Source organism: Eufriesea mexicana, unplaced genomic scaffold (genome assembly GCF_001483705.2).
Source record: "Eufriesea mexicana isolate 0111107269 unplaced genomic scaffold, ASM148370v2 scaffold12712, whole genome shotgun sequence".
Lineage (NCBI taxonomy): Eukaryota > Metazoa > Arthropoda > Insecta > Hymenoptera > Apidae > Eufriesea > Eufriesea mexicana.
The window spans coordinates 80880-100913 of NW_016920268.1; the positions used below are offsets into that span (position 1 = coordinate 80880).

At 50.3% G+C, this 20034-nt stretch overlaps 1 protein-coding gene across 2 annotated transcripts in view; it reads left to right on the plus strand.

The window, feature by feature from the left end:
* sm (heterogeneous nuclear ribonucleoprotein L) overlaps positions 1 to 20034 on the plus strand; it is a 143322-nt gene that overhangs the window by 30433 nt on the left and 92855 nt on the right. For both annotated transcript variants that reach the window (XM_017908764.1, XM_017908765.1), the window contains exons 4-5: positions 14260 to 14345; positions 16873 to 16969. In XM_017908764.1, the coding sequence (XP_017764253.1) occupies positions 14260 to 14345; positions 16873 to 16969 (183 nt within the window). The remainder of the gene's footprint in view (positions 1 to 14259; positions 14346 to 16872; positions 16970 to 20034) is intronic.

Sequence of the window (20034 nt, forward strand, 5' to 3'; positions counted from 1 at the left end):
TTAATTATTGCACACCCCTCCCGGCGAAGGTTTAATCTTTCGACGCGAGACACCTGATAAATTCATTTCAAGCATGCACTGAATATGCAACACCTGACTGCGATTTGAATATTTTAACGCAACGATGGAGGTACAGGGTCGGAGCGCGTCCCGGCGCAGGGGCGTTAACGAAACTCTGCTCACCGCGGGCCCCGATACCGTCGAGGGTGTAAACAAAGATTTCATCGGGGTTGATTCGATCGATGGGTAAGCGATAAGATTCGAGTTGGAGAATCGAGAGTCTCCTTCGGCAGATAGGATCTCGGAGAAACGCTGTCGCGAAGTGTTCCTCCGGTGCGCAACCAGTTTTATGCAGCCGGGGGCGCCTCGGGCTGGCGAACGTCACGAGGGGTACACAGACGCGGTACTCGACGCCACGCGTTCGCGAAACGCTGCATCTTGCGAAGTATGGCTAGTGTTAGCCTTGAACTAGTATGCCACGAGTTTCCACGGATCTCGCGAATCGCCCGTCGTGATGACCCTCTTCTCCCGTTGCACGACTATTTTTTCACGCTGCTGGACGCGGATGAAGTCACCGGTATATTCGACGGCCAGGTGCTGTTCGAGATAGATCCGCGTTACGCTCGAGTAACGATTCCGTGCTTCCGAGATTTTTTAACGAGATCCAGTCGTTGTTCCATTTCCTACGAGAACTTGCTCGACCGTGTAAGAGTGGACGCAAGTCGGAATAGGGTATAGTCTTTGTACCTGTTTTTTTCCGATCCGTTCTTTCGCCGGAGCTAAGAGGATTATTCGACCCGACGAGTTTGCACCGTGCAAATTTCGCGAAAAATCGGAGCTTTGAAAAATGCACGAACACGGGGTACCGATGACTCGTACTATATGTGTTCGAGTCGATGAATCTCAGGTGAATCGAACGCGCGTAGAAAATGGATGACGATCTGGAATATTCCTCGTTTCTTCCCGAATCCTCGGATATCGATAGTATTATTCGTGGAAATAACACAGTGCAAATTTCGCGAAAAATCGGAGCTCCGAGGAATGCGCAAACACAGGGTACCGATGACTCATGCCTGTTTCTCAGGTGAATTAAACACGCGTAGGAAATGGATGGCAATTTGGAATATTCCTCGCTTCTTCTCGAATCCTCAGAAATCGCTAGTATTATTCGTAAAAATAACACTGTGCAAATTTCGCGAAAAATCGGAGCTCTGAGAAATGCGCAAACACGGGGTACTGGTGATTCATGTCTGTTTCTCAGGTGAATTAAACACGCGTAGAAAATGGATGACAATCTGGAAAATTCCTCGCTTCTTTGCGAATTCTCGGATATCGCGGGTACTATTCGTGGAAATAAGGTCGAACAGCGTGGCGTTAGCTACGCGGAAAATACGTTTTTCTTCTCGACACGGGTACACGAGACACGTGGAAGTTGGATAGCTTGTTTGTCTGGCAAATAATCCGGTAATACTTTTTCCCTCGGCGAAGCTGGCTCTTTTTCGAACAGCTCGCTGCACGGCCCGGGTAAAAGTTCGTCGTCGAGTTCTCGCGGGCTGCGCGTCTTGCGAGTAATTCAAGGGCCGCCCGTTCTTTGTCTTTGCAGTCACTTTTTACTCCGTGCCTCTGGTCCCGTGTTGACGAAAGTATGAATATATTACGCGTCTCTCCGGTTGGATTTATGAACAGCGTGTAATTAATTCCGGACACAAGCGCCCGGGGCTAATAACGAGAATGCCTCGGAGAGGTAGCAGCGGTGTTCGCATACGCTCCGCTTTCGAGCTATAGCGAGACATTGCCCGAGATTAATCCGATTCGAGCGTTCCTTTCGAGACGAACCTGGCGCACCGTCCTCTGGCTACGATCTTGTTCTCGTCGGGTTATTACGAACGAAAATTCTATACGGGGTCCGACAGTACGTTTCGCGCGATTACGCGTGCACTGTTTAGCGTTTGCAAGGTGTTGGTCGAGGCTGACGAACAGCGGGTAACATTGGTGTGTATAAGACATCGAGTCGATGCAGACTCGATATCGTTTCCTCGCTGGAACAATACCTGCCTCTCCTTTTTCTTTCTCCGCCATCTTTGTTCTCCGACAAAGTTTTCTATGGGACGACACAGTCGCGTCTTCTTATCAATGGCAGCTCTCTCGTTCCGGCAATTATCCGCCAAGTCTTCAATGGGAAATTTCCATGAAAATGCGACGCGTCCTTTTCCCTTCTGCCCTCGTCGTCTACTCGGCTCTCCGGTGTAATCTTCGCGAAGATTAGACGCAACACCAGCAATCGGGGCGACAGATAACGTCCATATTTCTCGCGACGATATCGACAGACGCCAAAGGGGTGGAAGGTTTAATCTTATCCGTGATTCTAACGCTTTCGACTTCTTCCGGCCTACGTTCCTCGCACAGGCAGAGAAAGAGAGAGAGAGAGAGAGAGAGGGGGGGGGAGAGAGGTAGCATCGAAAAGGTCGAAAACGCGGATTTATATTTGTAAGCGGAATAATCGGCGCGCGACACGCGGCGACGTCGATATTGGTCGACACTGCGCGTCCGATGGTCTTGGTCGACAATCGATATTTGTGGCAAAACCGTCTAAGCGCTTTGCAACGAGCACTCGAGCCCGCGGATTAGGTCGGATGAGTTTGAAATCCGGATTTAGGATAGACCTTCCACGCGCCGCGCGGAACGTTAAATCCACCGACACTGTAGTACGTGTACCACTGCTCTGCTACCGCCGCGGGAACGGCCACCATTTTATGGGTCCCTACGTAGGAACGCGTTGATGAGTTTATACGACGTAACGACTGCTAGCTCGTTGCAACTTGTCGAGGAACATTGTCAGCCGGCCTGGATTGTTTGCTTATCCGCGAGAGCCTGAAATGCCGAACGCTGACGTTAATTGTTCTTACGTTGTAAATCGTCCGGTACTTTAACGCGAGATGCATTCTTGGCATCGACGCCGCGATCTGTAGAATTTTCCGTTTCGGCTAGGTTTCTAGGCTTCCGACTATTCTCGTGTCTGGTAACGAGTAAATGATTTACGAGTCTACCCACGAAACGCCGGCACCCTGTCCGCTCGCCGAGCGCAAAGGGGTTGTGACATTAAAGGTAGCTTTCGGTTCACGGATTCGCGCACAGTCCACCGGTTATTAGATTCTCCCGCACGTACGCGTCCACGTGTATCCACGCGAGTGTGCATACGTGCAGCCGGTGTTTCCAGATGACGCGGTTTAATCGTACGAGGAACTAGCAGGGCAGCCTTAGTTTCACCGCCGCGCCGCTCCGGTTCGCAGTCGAACAAATATCGACTTTTGCAACTTGTTGCAACGACCGAACACACGGTTCCGTAGCGGCAAACAACACGCGACCCGCCGCCGCGTCCGACCAGCGAAATCGCGTTAATCCCCTCCGTCCTCCTTTCTCCTCCCTGCTCCCCGGTCTTTATTAAAATTGCATCTAGCCACGCTCCTCGTCCGTCGTTTATTATAGAATCGAGTGCGATTCAATTGCGGCGGCTCTCTTTCACTCGGCTAAATTCGACCACTGGCATCGCGAGACTCGCATTTAGCGCGATCAGCTGGACGTTGCCCGATATCGGTCCCATACGCGATAAGCTAACGTCAGCCCTGAAATACGCCGCCACTTTCAGATAAGCCTGTGTGCGCGTGTATCAATGGCGAGTACGACAGGCTGTATCATCGCTAGATAGAGAAACCTGCTCGTTCGGGGGTAGACATTGTCGGTCGAGGAACCAACGCCGAACAGATAGGGCGGAACGCCGGTTTTCTCGTCAAACGTGCTCTCGTTATCCCGCTTCGCTTTCGGGCCATTACACGAGGTACATTTCCATCGGAATCTACGCGTGCTTTGCTCTTTTCCGCGCGTTGCATCCGAGTTTCCCTGGATTTCGAATAACTTCCGCGGATAAAGAGCAACCGAGTATCAGAGGACAAGTGCGGGCTAGGGATTCTAGATTATTCTTGACCATGACGTTCTTGTTGGCTTTTCACGCGATATGGAATGATCGCGTTTGTCAATCATCGAGTCACCTAGAAACCTCGTGCTTTTTGGGACATTATCGCTGGTAGCGGAACCAAACGAGGCACAGTCATTCCCGGTCATAAATTTACAGGTACGAAGCGTAATGTAAGGCAGAAACGCGATCACGATCGCGATTGTACACCTATTGTAAATAAGTCGCAAAGAGTGGGCGTTTGCCCGGCCTCGGGGCCAATTCTAGTCACGCAGGCTCATCGCGGATTTAAAAGTCTCTCCTGCCACGATTACCTTTTCTTTCGATTCCACGTATACGTGCATCCGGTGTGGCTCAGAGATGGGTACGGTAGACTTTACGACGCAACGAGGTCGCAAACTGAGACAGCAAACGGAGCTTCTCGAGATCCTGCAGCAGTCTTTTATGCGTTACGCCAGGCGAGTAGATAATGGTTCGAAATCCGAAAGAATCGCGGATCTACCTAGTTACGTTCTTTATTAAAGCGTTGTCGACGAGTAGGTGGGTACTACGCGAGACTTGGTCGCTCCTGTGTGCTCTCCCAGGTTAAATATCACTCGCGAGGCGCACGAGAGATCGAATGGCTATTGGACATTTCCGTAGAAGGGAATTCGAGTCCAGTTCCCGTGTCTCTTCGATCTTCCACGAGTGCCAAAAGTCTTTGGAGTTGGTCTCCAGGCTAGCAACCCCTCTCGGTCGATTTCCTGCCCTGGACGGTGTCCATTCAGCGGTCGCTGGATGGTCGCTGGATGGTCGCTTCTTCCATAATCGCCCCTAACGATTACCTCACTACCACGAACCGTCCCGGTGATTTTCGCGAAGGGTACTCTGAATCCAAGAGCAATCTTTAATCCTATGGACATTCTTCCAAGACTCAATTTACCAGAGTACGTTCCATCTCCTCCGACTTAACCTTCCATAAAAGGAGGAATTCCGGCGATAAAAAAGCGACTGGAGTACACGAAGCAGAGCAAGCAACTCGAGACACAAAGAAAGAGGCGAAGTTACAGCGTTAAAGGAGCGCAAGGACGCTAAAGCAGGAATTCCAGCGATGAAAAAACTACAAACTGGCAAGCGTATCGCCGAGCAAAGCATCGCGAGGCATAGAGGAAGACGACGCAGCGAGGAAAAGAAGCATAAGAAGTATAAAAACGTCAAACAGTCTGTCAAGATTGACCCGGGAAGGGAACGCTATTCGCCAAGTGTCAACGAGCGCGCAGGCACGTCAAAAGGACAATTCTGTCAATGAAGGAACATCTTTGCGAGGACTATCTCGTGACAGTCGGATGCTCGAAGACTACTCGGACACTCCGTTATTGTCCACGTCTGTGCACGGTTCACGGACTGCTTTATCGCGTTTCCGTGATGGGCATCCAACCGTTGTCAATCGACTTCTTCGCGAGTAGACACCGCGTGCCGGTGCACCCACACGTTGGTGGACGATTAAGGTCAGCCAGCAGCACTCGTCCCCTCACTGTGCACGGTCGTTGTGCCTGTGAAACGATCTCCCTGTGCAAGGGTCTCGATGGAATTAGGGGAAAGTCGGGGTAGAAACGGCGGTTTCGCCGGCGGTCGAGGAGCCTAGGCTCCTCTGAAAGTTAGAGGCCCGCTGGTTACGTTGTTCCGCGGCTGGTTAGGACAATGAGGAGAAAATTCTCCACCGTGTGGCCGCTGCAGCCACGAGTTAAACTGCCGGCGTAGCCTCCGTTCTGAATGGTAATGAGCAACGCGGCAAAGAACGCCGCTTTTTTCCTTCCTCTTTCTCGCCTCTTTTTCTCCCACTGGCGAACATTTTTGGAACGAATGACGTGTGCGCGAGCTGGGTCAAACGAGCGGCCTGGCCGAGCCTCTGGGACCGAGCTAGCCGAGAGATTAAAGACCGCGGAACCCCAACTACCGTTTACTAGGACCCACCACCGATCTGCCGAGCAGTTTGTCGTGGTAAAAATTAAATATTAAAATAAACTCTACATCCTAGCGATGCGGGGATGATTCCACCCCTTGTGTTTTGTCTTTTGACAGCGGCTGTCTTTTGTCTACCGTTTTCTGGAGACGTTTCTGACCCTCGTGGCCCTGAACAGACAGGTCAGTTCTAACCCTTCGTCCGTTTAATAAACATCTACACAGTTCCCTCCCTGTTTTCAGTGGCTACTATTTCCTTGTATTATAATCCTTTAATAGGATTAGAAATCGTAGCTCGGCAGGAAAAATAAGGTCGTGGAATAAATTTTTCGTCACCGGTGTTAGCTTTTGTCAGCAGGCAAATCTAGCTTTCAGTCTTGTCGCGTTATACCCTAATTCGAGGAAGGAACTTACTCGTTCCGCTTACGTTTATTCGCTTCTGATTTCTTTTTTCCCCCGTTCCTCGTCGAGCCTCCTTTGTCGCTCGTAAACGCGATCCGTGACCTTTATTCGCTTCGAAACAAGACTCGAACGAGAAGACTTTATTCTTCGCTTTCGCGTCTCCGTGTTTCGCGGCATGAGATCGCTGCTTGAACCGATTGTGCCGCGATTCCGGTTCCACCGTTGTACTTCTCACCGTTGTTCCGTTCAACGACGATCGCGCGAGCGACCGCGTTCCTCTTCCGACCCTCGCCGTTCTCCGCGACATAATGCCGGTACTCGCTTTTGAATTTTCCCGGCACGCGAAGTAATCTTACGGTGCAAGTTGCCCGAGGAATTAGAGGACGCGGCGGCGGCTTTTGGCGAGCGAGCTCGCGCTCCTCCGCGTCCCCTTTCACGAGTTACCGTCGCCCCGTGGCATTTACGTGGCCCCGCGGCGCGGAGAAAATTGGAAAAGAGAAGTTTGAACGCGGCCGAGTCGCGAGAAAATATCGAGTTAAAAATACCAAACTGCACACCGGTGGGTCGGTGCTTCTCGCGACCACTCTAATTTCTTCTTTGTTTTCCCTCGAAATTCCGACTTCTCGGGGCACCGTAATCGACGAGATCAAAGGACACCTTGTGCTTGCAGTGAAAACAGCTAGTGTCTCGTTAATAAATACCACCGAGCCACGCTTCAATTCCCTCTTTATTCTTTCCACCGGCTCTTACGCCGCTCGCGGAGTGTCGCTGAATCCGCTCGTTGTTTCGGCTCTTCGCGATCCGCGGTAGCTGCATCGACTTTACAAAGACCCGCGAGAGCACGAGAGCTTAATTGATACAAAGGACGAGACTTGATTTACGGATATTCGCCGGTGACGATTCATCACCGGTTATCCGTCCCGTCGAGTTATCCCTCTGCCATCTCGGTTCCTCTTCTTTCCGATCTTTCCCTGCTCGCTCGTCGACGTTCGCCTGCGAAGATGTACGGCCCCTCTAGTTTCAGTATGGCAGGCACGATGATTAAAGACTTCATAGAAATTACGAGGCATCCAGTTGTCGCGGTTTTCACAGCTGTGCCGGTGTGTATACATGTATCCTTTGATGCTCTCTCTCCGTCCCTCTTCTCTAAAGTTAACCTACCAGTTGCGTTTATATCAGTCGCGCAGCCAGAGAAGATGAAGGGAAGCCGAAGGTGACTGGTACGTGAGGTAGGTCAAACTCGTGGCACCGCGTGGCGCGGAATAGAAATGAGGAGCGAAACTGAAGATCTCTCGTGCACCGATTACTTACCTTCAGCGTTCTCCAGGCCGGCCATTGCCAGAGGTTTCTTCAAAGCTGCAGAAGCGAAGAAAAATTGCCGGATTTGTCAGAGTTCCTTCGGCCTGAGTGGCCGACAGCGTCTCGTTACACCGCCGACTGTTATCGCTAAAAGCGTTATTCGAATCCGTCACGCGTCCATTTTCTTACCCTTTGCGAAACGTCACGCGTGTCACGTCTGACAGCCTCAGTGCCAAAATTGTTCTCGGATGTTTACCCTTCCCGATGACGATTCCTGCGTGTCCCGAGGATAATTCGTAGTCGATATTTATAAGACGAGGCGAGGAAGAAGCTAAAGAGAAATACGAGAGACATAGAGAGGGTACAAGCCGCGGGATAGGTCAGTGACAGAACCCAGCAGGCGGAAAAAGGAGGAAGATTCTGCTCCCTTCTTCCTTTCTTCCTTTCTTCCTTTCTTCCCATCGATGCGACCTTTCCTCTCTCGACCCACGCATCCGTCTTCACACTTGTAATCTACCCCGACTCTGGGGTTGCAGATGCCGTCATAGTTCTCGCGCCACAGATGCGTGCAAGTGTTTTTCGCCAATTACGAAAATTTCAAGAGTGTGTCCGATCTTCTCGTCTCCCCGGATACTTCCTCTTGCTCGCGTTTCCACGGCGAGCTTCCACCTTCTCCGTTGCAAATTTCCCTCGAGAAATAAAAAGAGAATACCCCCGGATACCACGAGTCCCGAAAGCTTGGCCGTTCTCTCGCCGATTCCACGCCGATACGAATAGCCTGCGTTGCACGCTGTTTTCCGCGCTGTTTTCCGCGCTGTTTTCAACGCTGTTTTCCACGTCGTGACGCGGATACGCGGAAAATGGGTAGAGCGGTAAAAAGAGAAGGAAACTTACAAAGCTCGGGAGTTGGACGACGAGAGTTTTAATCGAACGAACGAAACGCGTGTCGCTTCGGCGTGCGTGTAGGCGCGACGAGAGTAGAAGGGAAACGTATCTCTGGTCGGCTTTCAATTTGTCCTTTCAATTCGACGCCTGGCAGTCGCAAACGTGTCACGCTTATTACATCGCTTGCAGCCTGCTCCGAGGTTTCTTCTGGCATGCACAGTCGGCGAATACCCGGTTGCATACACGGCTGGAACATCGTAGCTCCGTACTCGAGGGAAATACGTAGGTTCGCCAGGTATTCCCGGCACAGAGTGTCTTCATAGCCGAGCAGAACGTTTCTCGGACCGTGTCGGAGCAAATTGACGTCGTAATTGTGACGCTTCATCACTTTTTCACGCTCTCGCAGCCGACTGAATGGGATTGGGATGAGATTCCTGGGCGGAATCAAGGAGCCCGGCTCCTAATAATAGAAAAGGCTTGCCAGGGGGCATCAATCGACGAAGGCTCCGCCACGAAAAGCCCGGGATCTTATTTAATTCATCAGCCGTGCTCTCGACGGCTTAACGCGATTAATCCTGGGTCATTTATAAAACTGGATCAATAGCGAGTGGAGAACAGCGCGATGTAAATCGATATAAACAGCAGCAGCAGTATGCTACCAAGCTGCTGTGTTCCTTTTATCGAACGCGAATCGCGTCTTCGTAACGTTTCGTCTCGCGAATACCCTGTTCCCGTAAATTCTTCATAGGATACCTGGAGATTGGTCCATTCTTTTCCCAGTCTCGGAATCTCCAGCGTATTCTCGCTCCCCGGATCGTAAACAGCGCGGACGATTTTGAGATCGTACAAGTGGATTTTGACATCCCCCCAGTAGCGGAATTCAATTTGGCCAGTTCGCGATTGGCAGGGAACCGAGTCGAGCGAGCCTGGACTCGCGAGGATCCGACTGTAACCGCTCTAGAATCGTGGTACCTAATCCCAACAATCCCAAACGTCGAGATCTAATCCCGACGATTTCGAGTCGCGAACACCCCGAGACGTCCAGCTTTCGAAATTGGGTTCTCATAGTCGTACACCTGGATTCCCGGGCAAGCTAGTCGCTCTCTCGTTCATCTCGGCCATCTTCGTACGCCACCTAGCGAACCCAGATTTCTATATTTTTTCCCCGTAAAGCGACCTCGGCCGTCCGCTTCCACGCTAATAAAGGAGTACGCGTATTCCTTAATCTTGGCCGCTATTCAAACAAGCACGAGGTTTCATTACGGTCGCCTTGCTCGTCCGCCTTCCTTTGACGTCTGCTCGTTCGCCGTCTTTCACTCTAATCGTCCATCTTTCCGATTAGACCACCTCGGATACCACCCCCTGGCCGCGAATCGAACTCTCCTTCCCTTTTCCTTCTCTGACCTTCTCTGATTTTATTAAACGCTTCCACGACACGGATTCCATTAGCATATCCGGCCGCTCGATACACCGCCCCCTGCCGCACCCCTATCCGCGAAATACCGTTTCCGACGGAACAAAAGAAAGACGAGCGTGGTCGAGGAGGGAGATTACCTATATTCTTATCGCGATTCTCAGGCCGCTTCATCTTCTCCTCTGGTCGTATCGTTTAAGGCGCGCGGCAGCTTGGCCGCCTTTTGTTAAAGATCGACGGGACGGGCGAGAAAACGGGGGTGGCAAGAACGCGCGCGCGGTCGTATTGAATTTACACCGTGCAACACGCCAGAGATGCAACAAAAGATCTCGTATTCGCGTTTCGGACCGTACAAAGGGAGCTTTACTTTCATCGTTCCAGATGGAAACGCCGGATAATTAAGTCCGAGCCGCGGATGCGTGCGTCTCGAGATGCAAACACATGCTCGCGCGCGCGCTATCTCTCCGAGCCCCGCGAATCGTTCGCGAGCTCTAATGAATCGTGCATTACACGCGGCGCTGTTACACGCCGTTTGTTTGTCGAGAGACGTCTCTCCGAATACGCGATATTTCTGCCGGATTCGAGAGCACGATTAACTCCTCGCCACGGCGAACTTTACTCGCGGAATAACGCCAGACCTCTTCGCCGGCGAGGCTTCTGGCGGGATTTAAAACCGGCAGACGGAATTATTAACGTCTTTATAGTCGGGAAAGCCGCAAATCTTGCAAGCTCTAGCTACTTTCGTCGGATCTCTGCGCGTAAAAGATTTTCCCGGAATTTATGAATACCGGAGCGTATTCGACCATTCTTCCAGACCTCTGTCAGCGCGTAGATGCTCGATCACGGACGATGCCACGAGAATAGGGAAACGCGCGACTTTATCCTCACTCTGACTGCCAACTTAGTCGAAGGAAACGAAACGAGCCGAAAGCGACTGCGAGCAAGTTCGAAACAAGTTCGGAATTAGATAGGCATTCGAGAGTAGTTCCCTCTGCTACGCTTACTCCGCGTTCTTCGACGCGGATTCGGCTAAAATCAGGGCCTAGCAGCGTGACGTGGACGATCATCCCTTCGAGCGGACGTTGTTACGCGAATCTCGTCGAAAATCGCGTGTTCGTAATTTAACCTTTCTGCCCTGGAAGACCTTTTCGTCACGCAGGTCTAGCGACTCGGTGCCATTTTCCACGAATTGCGGAATACGGGATACGAGCAGCGTTATGACGGTACTCGAGCTGTTAGACAGCAACCCTCTTAAAACTCTGACAATGCCGATGGAATCCAATAGTTCTCCATTTTCTCCCTCCCGACAATTCAGCGGAAAAGCGAATAAATAAAATAAAATAAAATAAATGCGCGTTGTTTTCTCGGAACAGCCGGGATTCCATAAAAAGGAGAGGAAGATAGACCGTGGTAACCATCATCATTCTCATCCTCGCCACTAGATGGATTCCAACTTCAAGGAGTTTCGAGGACTTTCTCGAAATACCTCTGCTTTCTATACGTATAACTTCCGAACCTTCCAATAATATCCTCGTCTAAGACAGGGCCCGCTAGGTAGAGACTTTAGACCTATGCTTCATTGTACTGGAGTCATCGATCTCACAGTCTAAGTTTTCATTTGTAACCCTTTTATTATTGTATATTATTGTATCTAGTTCCTGACGCATTAAACCTGTGTTAAATTACTCTTTGGCCCGTTAGGTAGCCCTACCGATGAATCTGTTGGGGGTCCTCCCCGTGGTTGTATGATGTCGAGTTGATTGTTGGTATCCTCGCATGGTAATGGCGTTAGAAGGGACAGTAGGAAAAGGAAGGGATGCGTTTCGTCCCGGGCCTGCTAGTGGACTCATCTGTAAAGCTACCCTAGTAGGCCCTATCTTGCGAGAAAGTCCTCGAAGTCGGAACCCATCTAGTGTTAAGGGTGTGAGTGATAGTCGTTACAAGTCCTCTAGCAGGTCCAGAACGAAACGCATCCCTCCCTTTTCCTTTCATCCCTCCTAGTACACATCACTGCCACTTCGAGGATACCTGCAACCAGTCGACATTCAACAACAACAGGAGGGAGGACCCCCTGTAAGAACCCATAGCTGTTATCCATCCACCCCTTCGCGAAATCGACGACGCCACGGGGATCAGGGGTCTGCCGTGATTGCCGAGTAGCTCTTCCGGTTAAACGAATCCTCCGACCGATCCAAATTTTCGTCCAATCGCGATTCCTGGGTCGACAGACTCGCGTCTCGTCGCGTCCAGGCGCGGGGCGTCCTCGCGGAGCGGGTTGCGGCTGAAAAGTGAGCTTGGCAAGACGCCACGCTGCGTCATCGCTCGTATCGCTGGGTCTCGAGTTTACCGGCTGCTACAGGTAAACATCCACCTAGCCCTAAAGCGTTTTCAATTATCGGTTCGCTTTCGGTCGACGGGAGTCAATGTTTTCTTCGATGCTTCTCGGTCCGCTGTGTGTACTCTGCGTTCGGACGTTGCGAGTTCTCCTGGGGTGTTTCCGTTCCTCTTCGTTTGTCCCGCCTCTGCTCTTCGGCGTTGCTCGAGACTCCGATTTTATCCGCTTCGAAAAGATTTCCGCGTAATCGTCGTTCCGGCTAGGTGGTTTTAATCTCCCCGGTAAGTCCACGTATTTTATCCCGGAGGAAACGCACAGAGGAAACGATAGGTCGTAACACGGGAAGCTTTGGAATAAGCCTGGCAGTTGGTCGTAAATATGAAAAAGTTGACGAAGTAGTCGCGGATAAAATATGACCCGGTTTCCGTCGAACGAGCGGAGTAAGTTCACGAGCTTTTCAGCAGTTGCATTATTTCCCGTCGTGCTCCGTCGTCGCGACGTTTAGAACAGGGGAAGAGATCAGGGAACGCGTGTCGGACAGAGTTTAGTTCATCTTTCGAATTGGACGCTGCGTCCTCGACGCGAGTTTCGACTCGTGGAAGCGCGGTTTCCTGCGGTCCATATCGTTCAAACACTCGTCATTCGGTGTCAAACAAATGGCGGGTGCGTAAAGGGATCGCGCAGCTATCGAGAGAATTTCAATGGAAACTGGATCACGGTATTCCCATTGAACGCGCATAGAAGCTTAACCGGTTCCGATGTTTGTTGCCCTTTCGATCGACCAAGAGTCGTGGGTATTAAAATTCGTAAACATTTAGACCGTCGAACATATGCATAATTATGACGCAACTCTACTCGATCCTCTCCCACTTTTCCGAGCATGTGGAAATCCAAGCTTTCGCAATTTCCATTGCATCTTTCGCAAACGTCTGGAGCGGTTAGACGTATGGATACGTCTACCCACGTTTCTGTCTCTGCGCAAATTCTTCCATTTTTTCCTGTTTATTTTGCATCGATAACGATCTCGCGATCGACTCGCGCGATCACCGGGGACATTTGCATCGATTCGAACGTAACCGCTTTTCGATTCTCTCTATATATTTCCAGTCGACGCGTAGATCGAAGGATAAATCTACTGGCCGTTTTATACGACGCGTGGCTGAATGGGAGACACGCTGCAGAGTGGCTGACGAGGCTTTCTAAGCTCTTATTCCAGCTATGGGGCGCAAGATGTGTACGAAAAATGTCGGATTTAAATTTGAGATATAGCGCGAGAAGTATTTCGCGTGCAACCTCGGCCGCTTTTACGTGACGCGTATACCGGAACATCCTTCCTTTTATCATCTCGCGTGACGGAATTCATTTTCGAAACACACACCGAGTGTTTCACCCATTCCCGAGCGACGAAACAGTGGATACGGAGAATATACACCCACGAGTATTAGGACACTCGATGGACCTGTACAAGTCCCTGATAATTGACCCAGATTATCACAGAAGCGGTTAATCGATCGGAATCGCGTATTTCTGGAAAATAACGATCCGAAATACGACCCAGAAATTTGACAGTCTTCTCTCCGGTTCCCCCGTGATTCCTCGTTTAACCCTTTGCGCTCGACGATTTTTTGGCTAAGGAAGGGTACGAGTTGACAAATTTTCTGCTATGAGGCTGACGATATTTTTTCAGCAGTAAATAAGAAATCGTGTAATAATTAACACGCAGAATTATTTGACTCCGATACCTCTCACACTGTTACATTATTTTAAATTTGATATATTAATTAGTATCCAGCTTCGAAATTTTATCAAATGGCGATTTTAGGGCGCCTCTCGAGTGCAAAGGGTTAACATATTCCATTAACCAAAGATTTATTCGAAACTTTTATATTTCCCGATAGGAGGTGACTCTCGAGATAGTTCTCGACACGGTCACTCGGAAATCCACTCAACTTTGTTCCAGTATAACCTATCCACGAGGTTTGTCTAAAGTATGGCGGTGATTTTCTGTTACAGGAAGTGCTGCACACGATCAGCGCGCCCAGCGGGCAAGTTCAGCGCATCGTTATTTTCAAGAAGAACGGCGTTCAAGCGATGGTGGAATATCCTTTGCAATACACCTTGGTCCACACGATGGATCGCGTTTTACGTACAAGCCCTGAGCTCCTCGAAGCGCGATAAACGGGCTTAAAGCTCGAGAGGATCTCCGCCGTGGCACACTTTCCTCCGTTCTTTCTTTCTCCTCTCTCTGCCACTCTCCAAACGACTATCCGTGGGTGAAGTTTGTCCGTCACGTGCCACCGTTACAATGCGACGAAGATTTATAAGCGGAACTCGCGAGCGACACGGTTACGGGATCTTCCGGTGGCCGCGTCGCTCCTCGTAAGCCTCTGATACCTTGGACCGAACATCCACGAGTGCCTCGCGGCATACCGGATGAGGATACCTTGGACATGGTCCCGTTCCTTTCGCCAAACGTCCCGGGCTTCGAAATATTCCAAACGTTCTCCATATAATAACCGTTGACCGCGCGATCCTCGCGGAGCACTCGTCGCGCTTCGAATCAACGACCCGAGATGGAAATTCATGAAATTCGAATCACGCAGGTTCACCAGCACCGTGTTGGATCGCTGCAATACGAAATAGTCCAAGCGTTTTCCGCGTAACGTTCGCTGTACGGTTCTCGAGGAACACTCGTCGCGTTTCAACGCTCGGTCTGCCATTGCTAAATGACCGGTGAATGGAAAAGCAGCGGAATCTTCGGAAAATGGAACAACGAAATAGGGAGACGTCGAAAGATCGATCGTACGTATATCGGATGAAAAATCGCGAAGACGAGCGATTAAACGCGGAATTTCGAGGGTCAGTTTGGAAAATGGCCGCTTAGGCCTGACCTAAACCATAGTAGGTTTAGCGTTACGCGAACCACGGCCGATGGAAATTCAGAAAATAGAACAACGAAATAGGGAGACGTCGAGAGATCGATCGTACGTATATCGAAAGAAAAATCGCAAAGACGAGCGATTAAACGCGGAATTTCGAGGGTCAGTTTGGAAAATGGCCGCTTAGGCCTGACCTAAACCATAGTAGGTTTAGCGTTACGCGAACCACGGCCGATGGAAATTCAGAAAATAGAACAACGAAATAGGGAGACGTCGAAAGGTCGATCGTACGTATATCGGATGAAAAATCGCGAAGACGATCGATTAAACGCGGAATTTCGAGGGTCAGTTTGGAAAATGGCCGCTTAGGTCTGACCTAAACCATAGTAGGTTTAGCGTTACGCGACCGACCACCGATGGAAATTCATGAAATTCGAATCACGGAGGTTCACGAGCGTAACGCGTTCGACGGGCAACGCAGTCGCGAGGAGGAAAATGCACGCGTGGCGCGCGATTATGCCTAAATTTCTGAAATTCCAACCGGGCACGTAGCGGCGATGAAACTCTGAAAGTCGAGAGGCGTAGCAAGCAACCCTTTATTAAAACTTAACCTTAAAACGGCGCGCGGAATACTTTCGCCTTCCTCCAAGGCATAGACTCGCCGGCTTTATGGCTTTATTACGCGCGCACATCCGTTAGTCCATTACTCGATGTCTCGAACTTTCCCACTTCGAATCCATAGCGCAGAGACGCTGGCTCGTTCATCCTCCGCGCTTCCTTCTTAATCCTTGACCGCATGAATTTTGCAATCCGCTCGTCGATAGAATTCCGAGAAGCCGAGCTTCCACTCGCCTCTTTCCGGTTTAGAGAAGGGAGAGGATCGACGTCGATAACTCGGTGTTCCATACAACCGTATTCGTTACGTTTCCTTGATTTATTTAGCTACAAATCTACCGCGACCGGTCGCCCACTGTGACCGACGAGCGAGGATCGATGAACGAAGCAGGTTATGTATGAATTTTTGAAGTAATGTAACGAGGAGAGAGTCATACAGTCGATCCTCGAGGGAAAGGCTGCCGAGACAGAGGGTCTTGACTTTCCGAGATTTCTTGATTTTTAATCGCGTTTGAGACGGTGCTAAGACGTAAACGATCGATGTAAGGTATCAGAGGCTTCATAAAATATTCGTCGTATTCGGGTCTGCGAGTCGAAGAGACTCATGTTACAAATTTTTAAAGGAAAAATTGAAAATCGGTTATATAGGTCGTGGTAGGTTAGGATCTCGATTTTTAATCGCGTTTGAGACGATGCTAAGACGTGAAAGATCAACATAAGGTATCAGAGGCTTTATAAAATATTCGTCGTATTCGGGTTTACGAGTCGAAGAGACTCTGTCTTACAAATTTTTGAGAGAAAAATTGAAAATCGGTTAAGTAGGTCGTGGTAGGTCAATGTCTTATCAGACACGTGAATATGATTCGCGTTCTCAGCCACGTTTTGGTCTCGCGAGTGGCGACATTCGATACCTTTGAAATAATTACGAGTGGTGGCTCATATAATAATCAGTGCCACGTCTAAGCGGCGTAGATCCTCTTCGATTTAAATACAGTAGATTCCGATTAACGCGTTCACCAAATATTCATTCGCGAATATTACGAAAACAATAGGCTAAACGGTGGACGCGTTAATCTCTGCGATGAAAGAAAGGAAAATCTATATATCCTTAATCGAATTCTTGGTTAACCACGTTCGACTCGGTGGAATCGGCAACGAGAGCGAAGGAGACACTTCACGGAGCAGATATATACTCCGGTTGCTGCACACTGAAGATCGACTTTGCCAAGGTGAGTGCATAAAACCGTTTGCATGTAAAGAAATAGAGAAAAATTGATTCGCTTCCCCTAATTCTCGGGGTTACTCTTGACTGGTGAAAAAAAGTGCGGGAAAGAGAAAGAAAAATAGAAGGGAAAAAGGAAAACGTGGTTCTCGTGCACGGCAGTCGAAGGTCGGCTTATTACGGGACGCTGGACGACTCCCCGGTGAAAGGTATGAAAAAAAATAAGCCTCTCCAGGTTCACCGTTAATATTCATGAGAAAGAATCCGACGGAGAAATGCTTCCGCAAATAATGGAAACGCTCTAGATTCACGGTTTCCCTTGCGTAACAGCGGCGAGGGGGGCCGAGGGGGCGCGGGCCACGGTGCACTTACGGTACCATAAAACTCGAGGAAATTTGCCGGTTTCATTCATTTTACGTGCTCGTTACATATTCCAATTACCCGCGTACAAGCGGCCGTGCCACGGTGACGACATTCTTTTCAATATTTCATCCGGCGTCTAATTAGCAAAATCCAACAAATAGAGCTCGAGAGCGTTGCCATTCGGGGATGAAACGCGTTTCTCGCCGCGTGTTCTCGCGGATGAACTTTAGAAACCGCGTGTACACCTTTTGAGAATTCCCTCTCGCCTGTCTTTCGAGCCGTGTCCATTGTCCGATCTTGATATTCAGCTGGTCTAAAAACGCGCGTGATACCACCGGATGATTCCGCGGATGATTCCACGCATGATTCCGCGGATGGTTTCGCGGATGACGCCATGGCCGAGGTCGTTTCTATCCTGCCAGGAGAATGTCTCGCGTTCAGAAATCGCGCATTATTATAATTTAACTACGAAATTCTGCACCTTCCTTTTCTACCCTCCGCTGCTCTATCTTTCGTTATTGCCGTAATTACGAGTACTACCCTCTACCCCGTTGAAACGACGTTACGCCGTCGCTTCCCTTTCTAGCGCTGTCCCTTCTATCGTGAAAAGGATCGCAGTGCAAACAGAGCGACTAGCTCTGCTTGCTCCGTGGAGAGTGAAAAGAAAATCACGCGCATTAACGTTAGGCCCGCGGCAACGAGGTCTTCCGTGTCGTTTGAAAAAGAGCGTGATTCGAAGCCGAGAAGCGGGTGCACGAAGGCGACTGTTCCCGCCTAACGAGCGGGATCTTGTTTCGACGTTGTTTCGCAAGCGAATCCATCGATCTCTTTCGATCCGCGTATTTTTCTATTCTTCGTCGCGCGAACGCGTCGTTGTCCATTTTCCAGCCTTAATCGCGCAGCCGAAATTATCCAGATTATTTCCGTTTTAACGACGTTTACCGTTAAAACACCCTTCGAACCCGCGAGCCCTGATCAATTTTTCCACCCCTCGTGCAATTTTCAAACCGCGTTCCGTTTCCTGCCACGCGTGCACCTTGTTAACGCGACTAATTACCGATAATTGCGCGGCTCGCGTATCGCCTCTAATAATTAAATAGTCGGTAATGCTCGTTCGCGGTTCGCGGTCCAGCAGTCAGCTTCGGCCGCGCCGATACGCGTCGATCGGTTTTTCTTCCGGTCACAGGCATATTCGCTCGTCGGAATATTCTTCGCACGCGCGTTCTTCCGACGTCGAGACGTCTCGGAGACTCTGTCGAGATGTCTCAGACACGGCCCATCGTATGATTCACGCGCGCAGCTCGAGCGTAACGCGTCGAGGACCTCGCGCCTCTCACGAACACACGAGCGTTATTTGGCAGATCATTCCATTGGCAATAGTTGCATAAAGGGTGGGATCGGTCGGCCACGCAGGCCCCGCCTCGAAATCCAATTTTGAACTTTGGGTCGTGGCTTAGGCTCTATTTTCATTAGACACGGACCGTCGTTTTGGCAAATACCTTCGCTCCCGGCGGGCCAGAAGGGAACGTCTCGGGCGAATTATCATCTCGTCCAACGTCGGCCCACTCGTCCCGTCGATAACCACTCGAATCGCGCGATTTTTCGCCCCGAAATCGGCCCCGCGTTACGCAACGCGTCCACTCCGCTCCGAAATCGGCCTCCGCCGCGAGGACACCGTATCGCGATTAAAGGGAAATTTCCTCGGGATTAGAAGCGATCGATACGACGGGGCTAAACAGGCACGCGGGGATTATATTTAATTCTCACGGATGCGCTCGCAGGCTTGAATGGAGAACGTATGCAACGGATGCGGCCGGAAAGCCATATCCGTGGCGGACTTTAATCTGTTTCTCGATACCAATCGCGAGCCGATAATCGCTTATATACGTATACCGTGCCGTGACTCGCAACTTTTCCAGTCCATCTCGTTCCCGAAACTCTGGCCAGTGCGATCGATTTAACGGTGACGTTTACAGCGGTGCGGCCGCTTCATCGCGTTGCATTTCGCGAAACTCCGGAACGTCCGCCATCTTCGAACCTCGACGCGTATGAAATATCGTTTTTATGCCAGCGCGATGAAAAATGAGCAAATGAAAAAAGCAACGGGAATAAATATTCTGTTTCCAATTTTCCCTTTTTATCTATTTTCTCTGCCTCCCTCTCTCGCCGGCAGAGAAAATATTTCGCTCTCGTTTACGCGGATCCTTGTAACAACGAGCCAGCCTGGAAACGGTAAACGTCGATCATCGATAATGATGCGCGCGTAGCCGTCGCTGGCCAGACTCGATGGAAATCGTTCGTATTCGATAAATTCGCACGCTCGCCTCCGCGGAGCGGGCAAGCCGAGCGATAAGCGGGCACGTAGCGACGCTTTGTCAACCTGTCAACGTTCCTCGCGATATTTCCCGAATGAAGTTGCCGTGCACGCCAACCCGACGATCTACGCGTGCCGTTCTCCCGTGTAAATGCATTTTTTCTCCCTCCCACCCTTTCGCCACCCACGCGCACCCTTGTTTGTCCCGATCGGGAGAGAACTCTCGAGTAAATTTCGCGATTCGAGCGGTGAAAAATCGAGCCGCGTTGATCGACTCGATTAGCCCGACAGCGGAAAGTTGCCCGATCTGGAAGTTTCGAAAGGCAATTATGGGAAATTTGGAATTCGAGCGAAAGCTAGTCACTCGATGGACGAGCGGGAACGAATTCGACGAC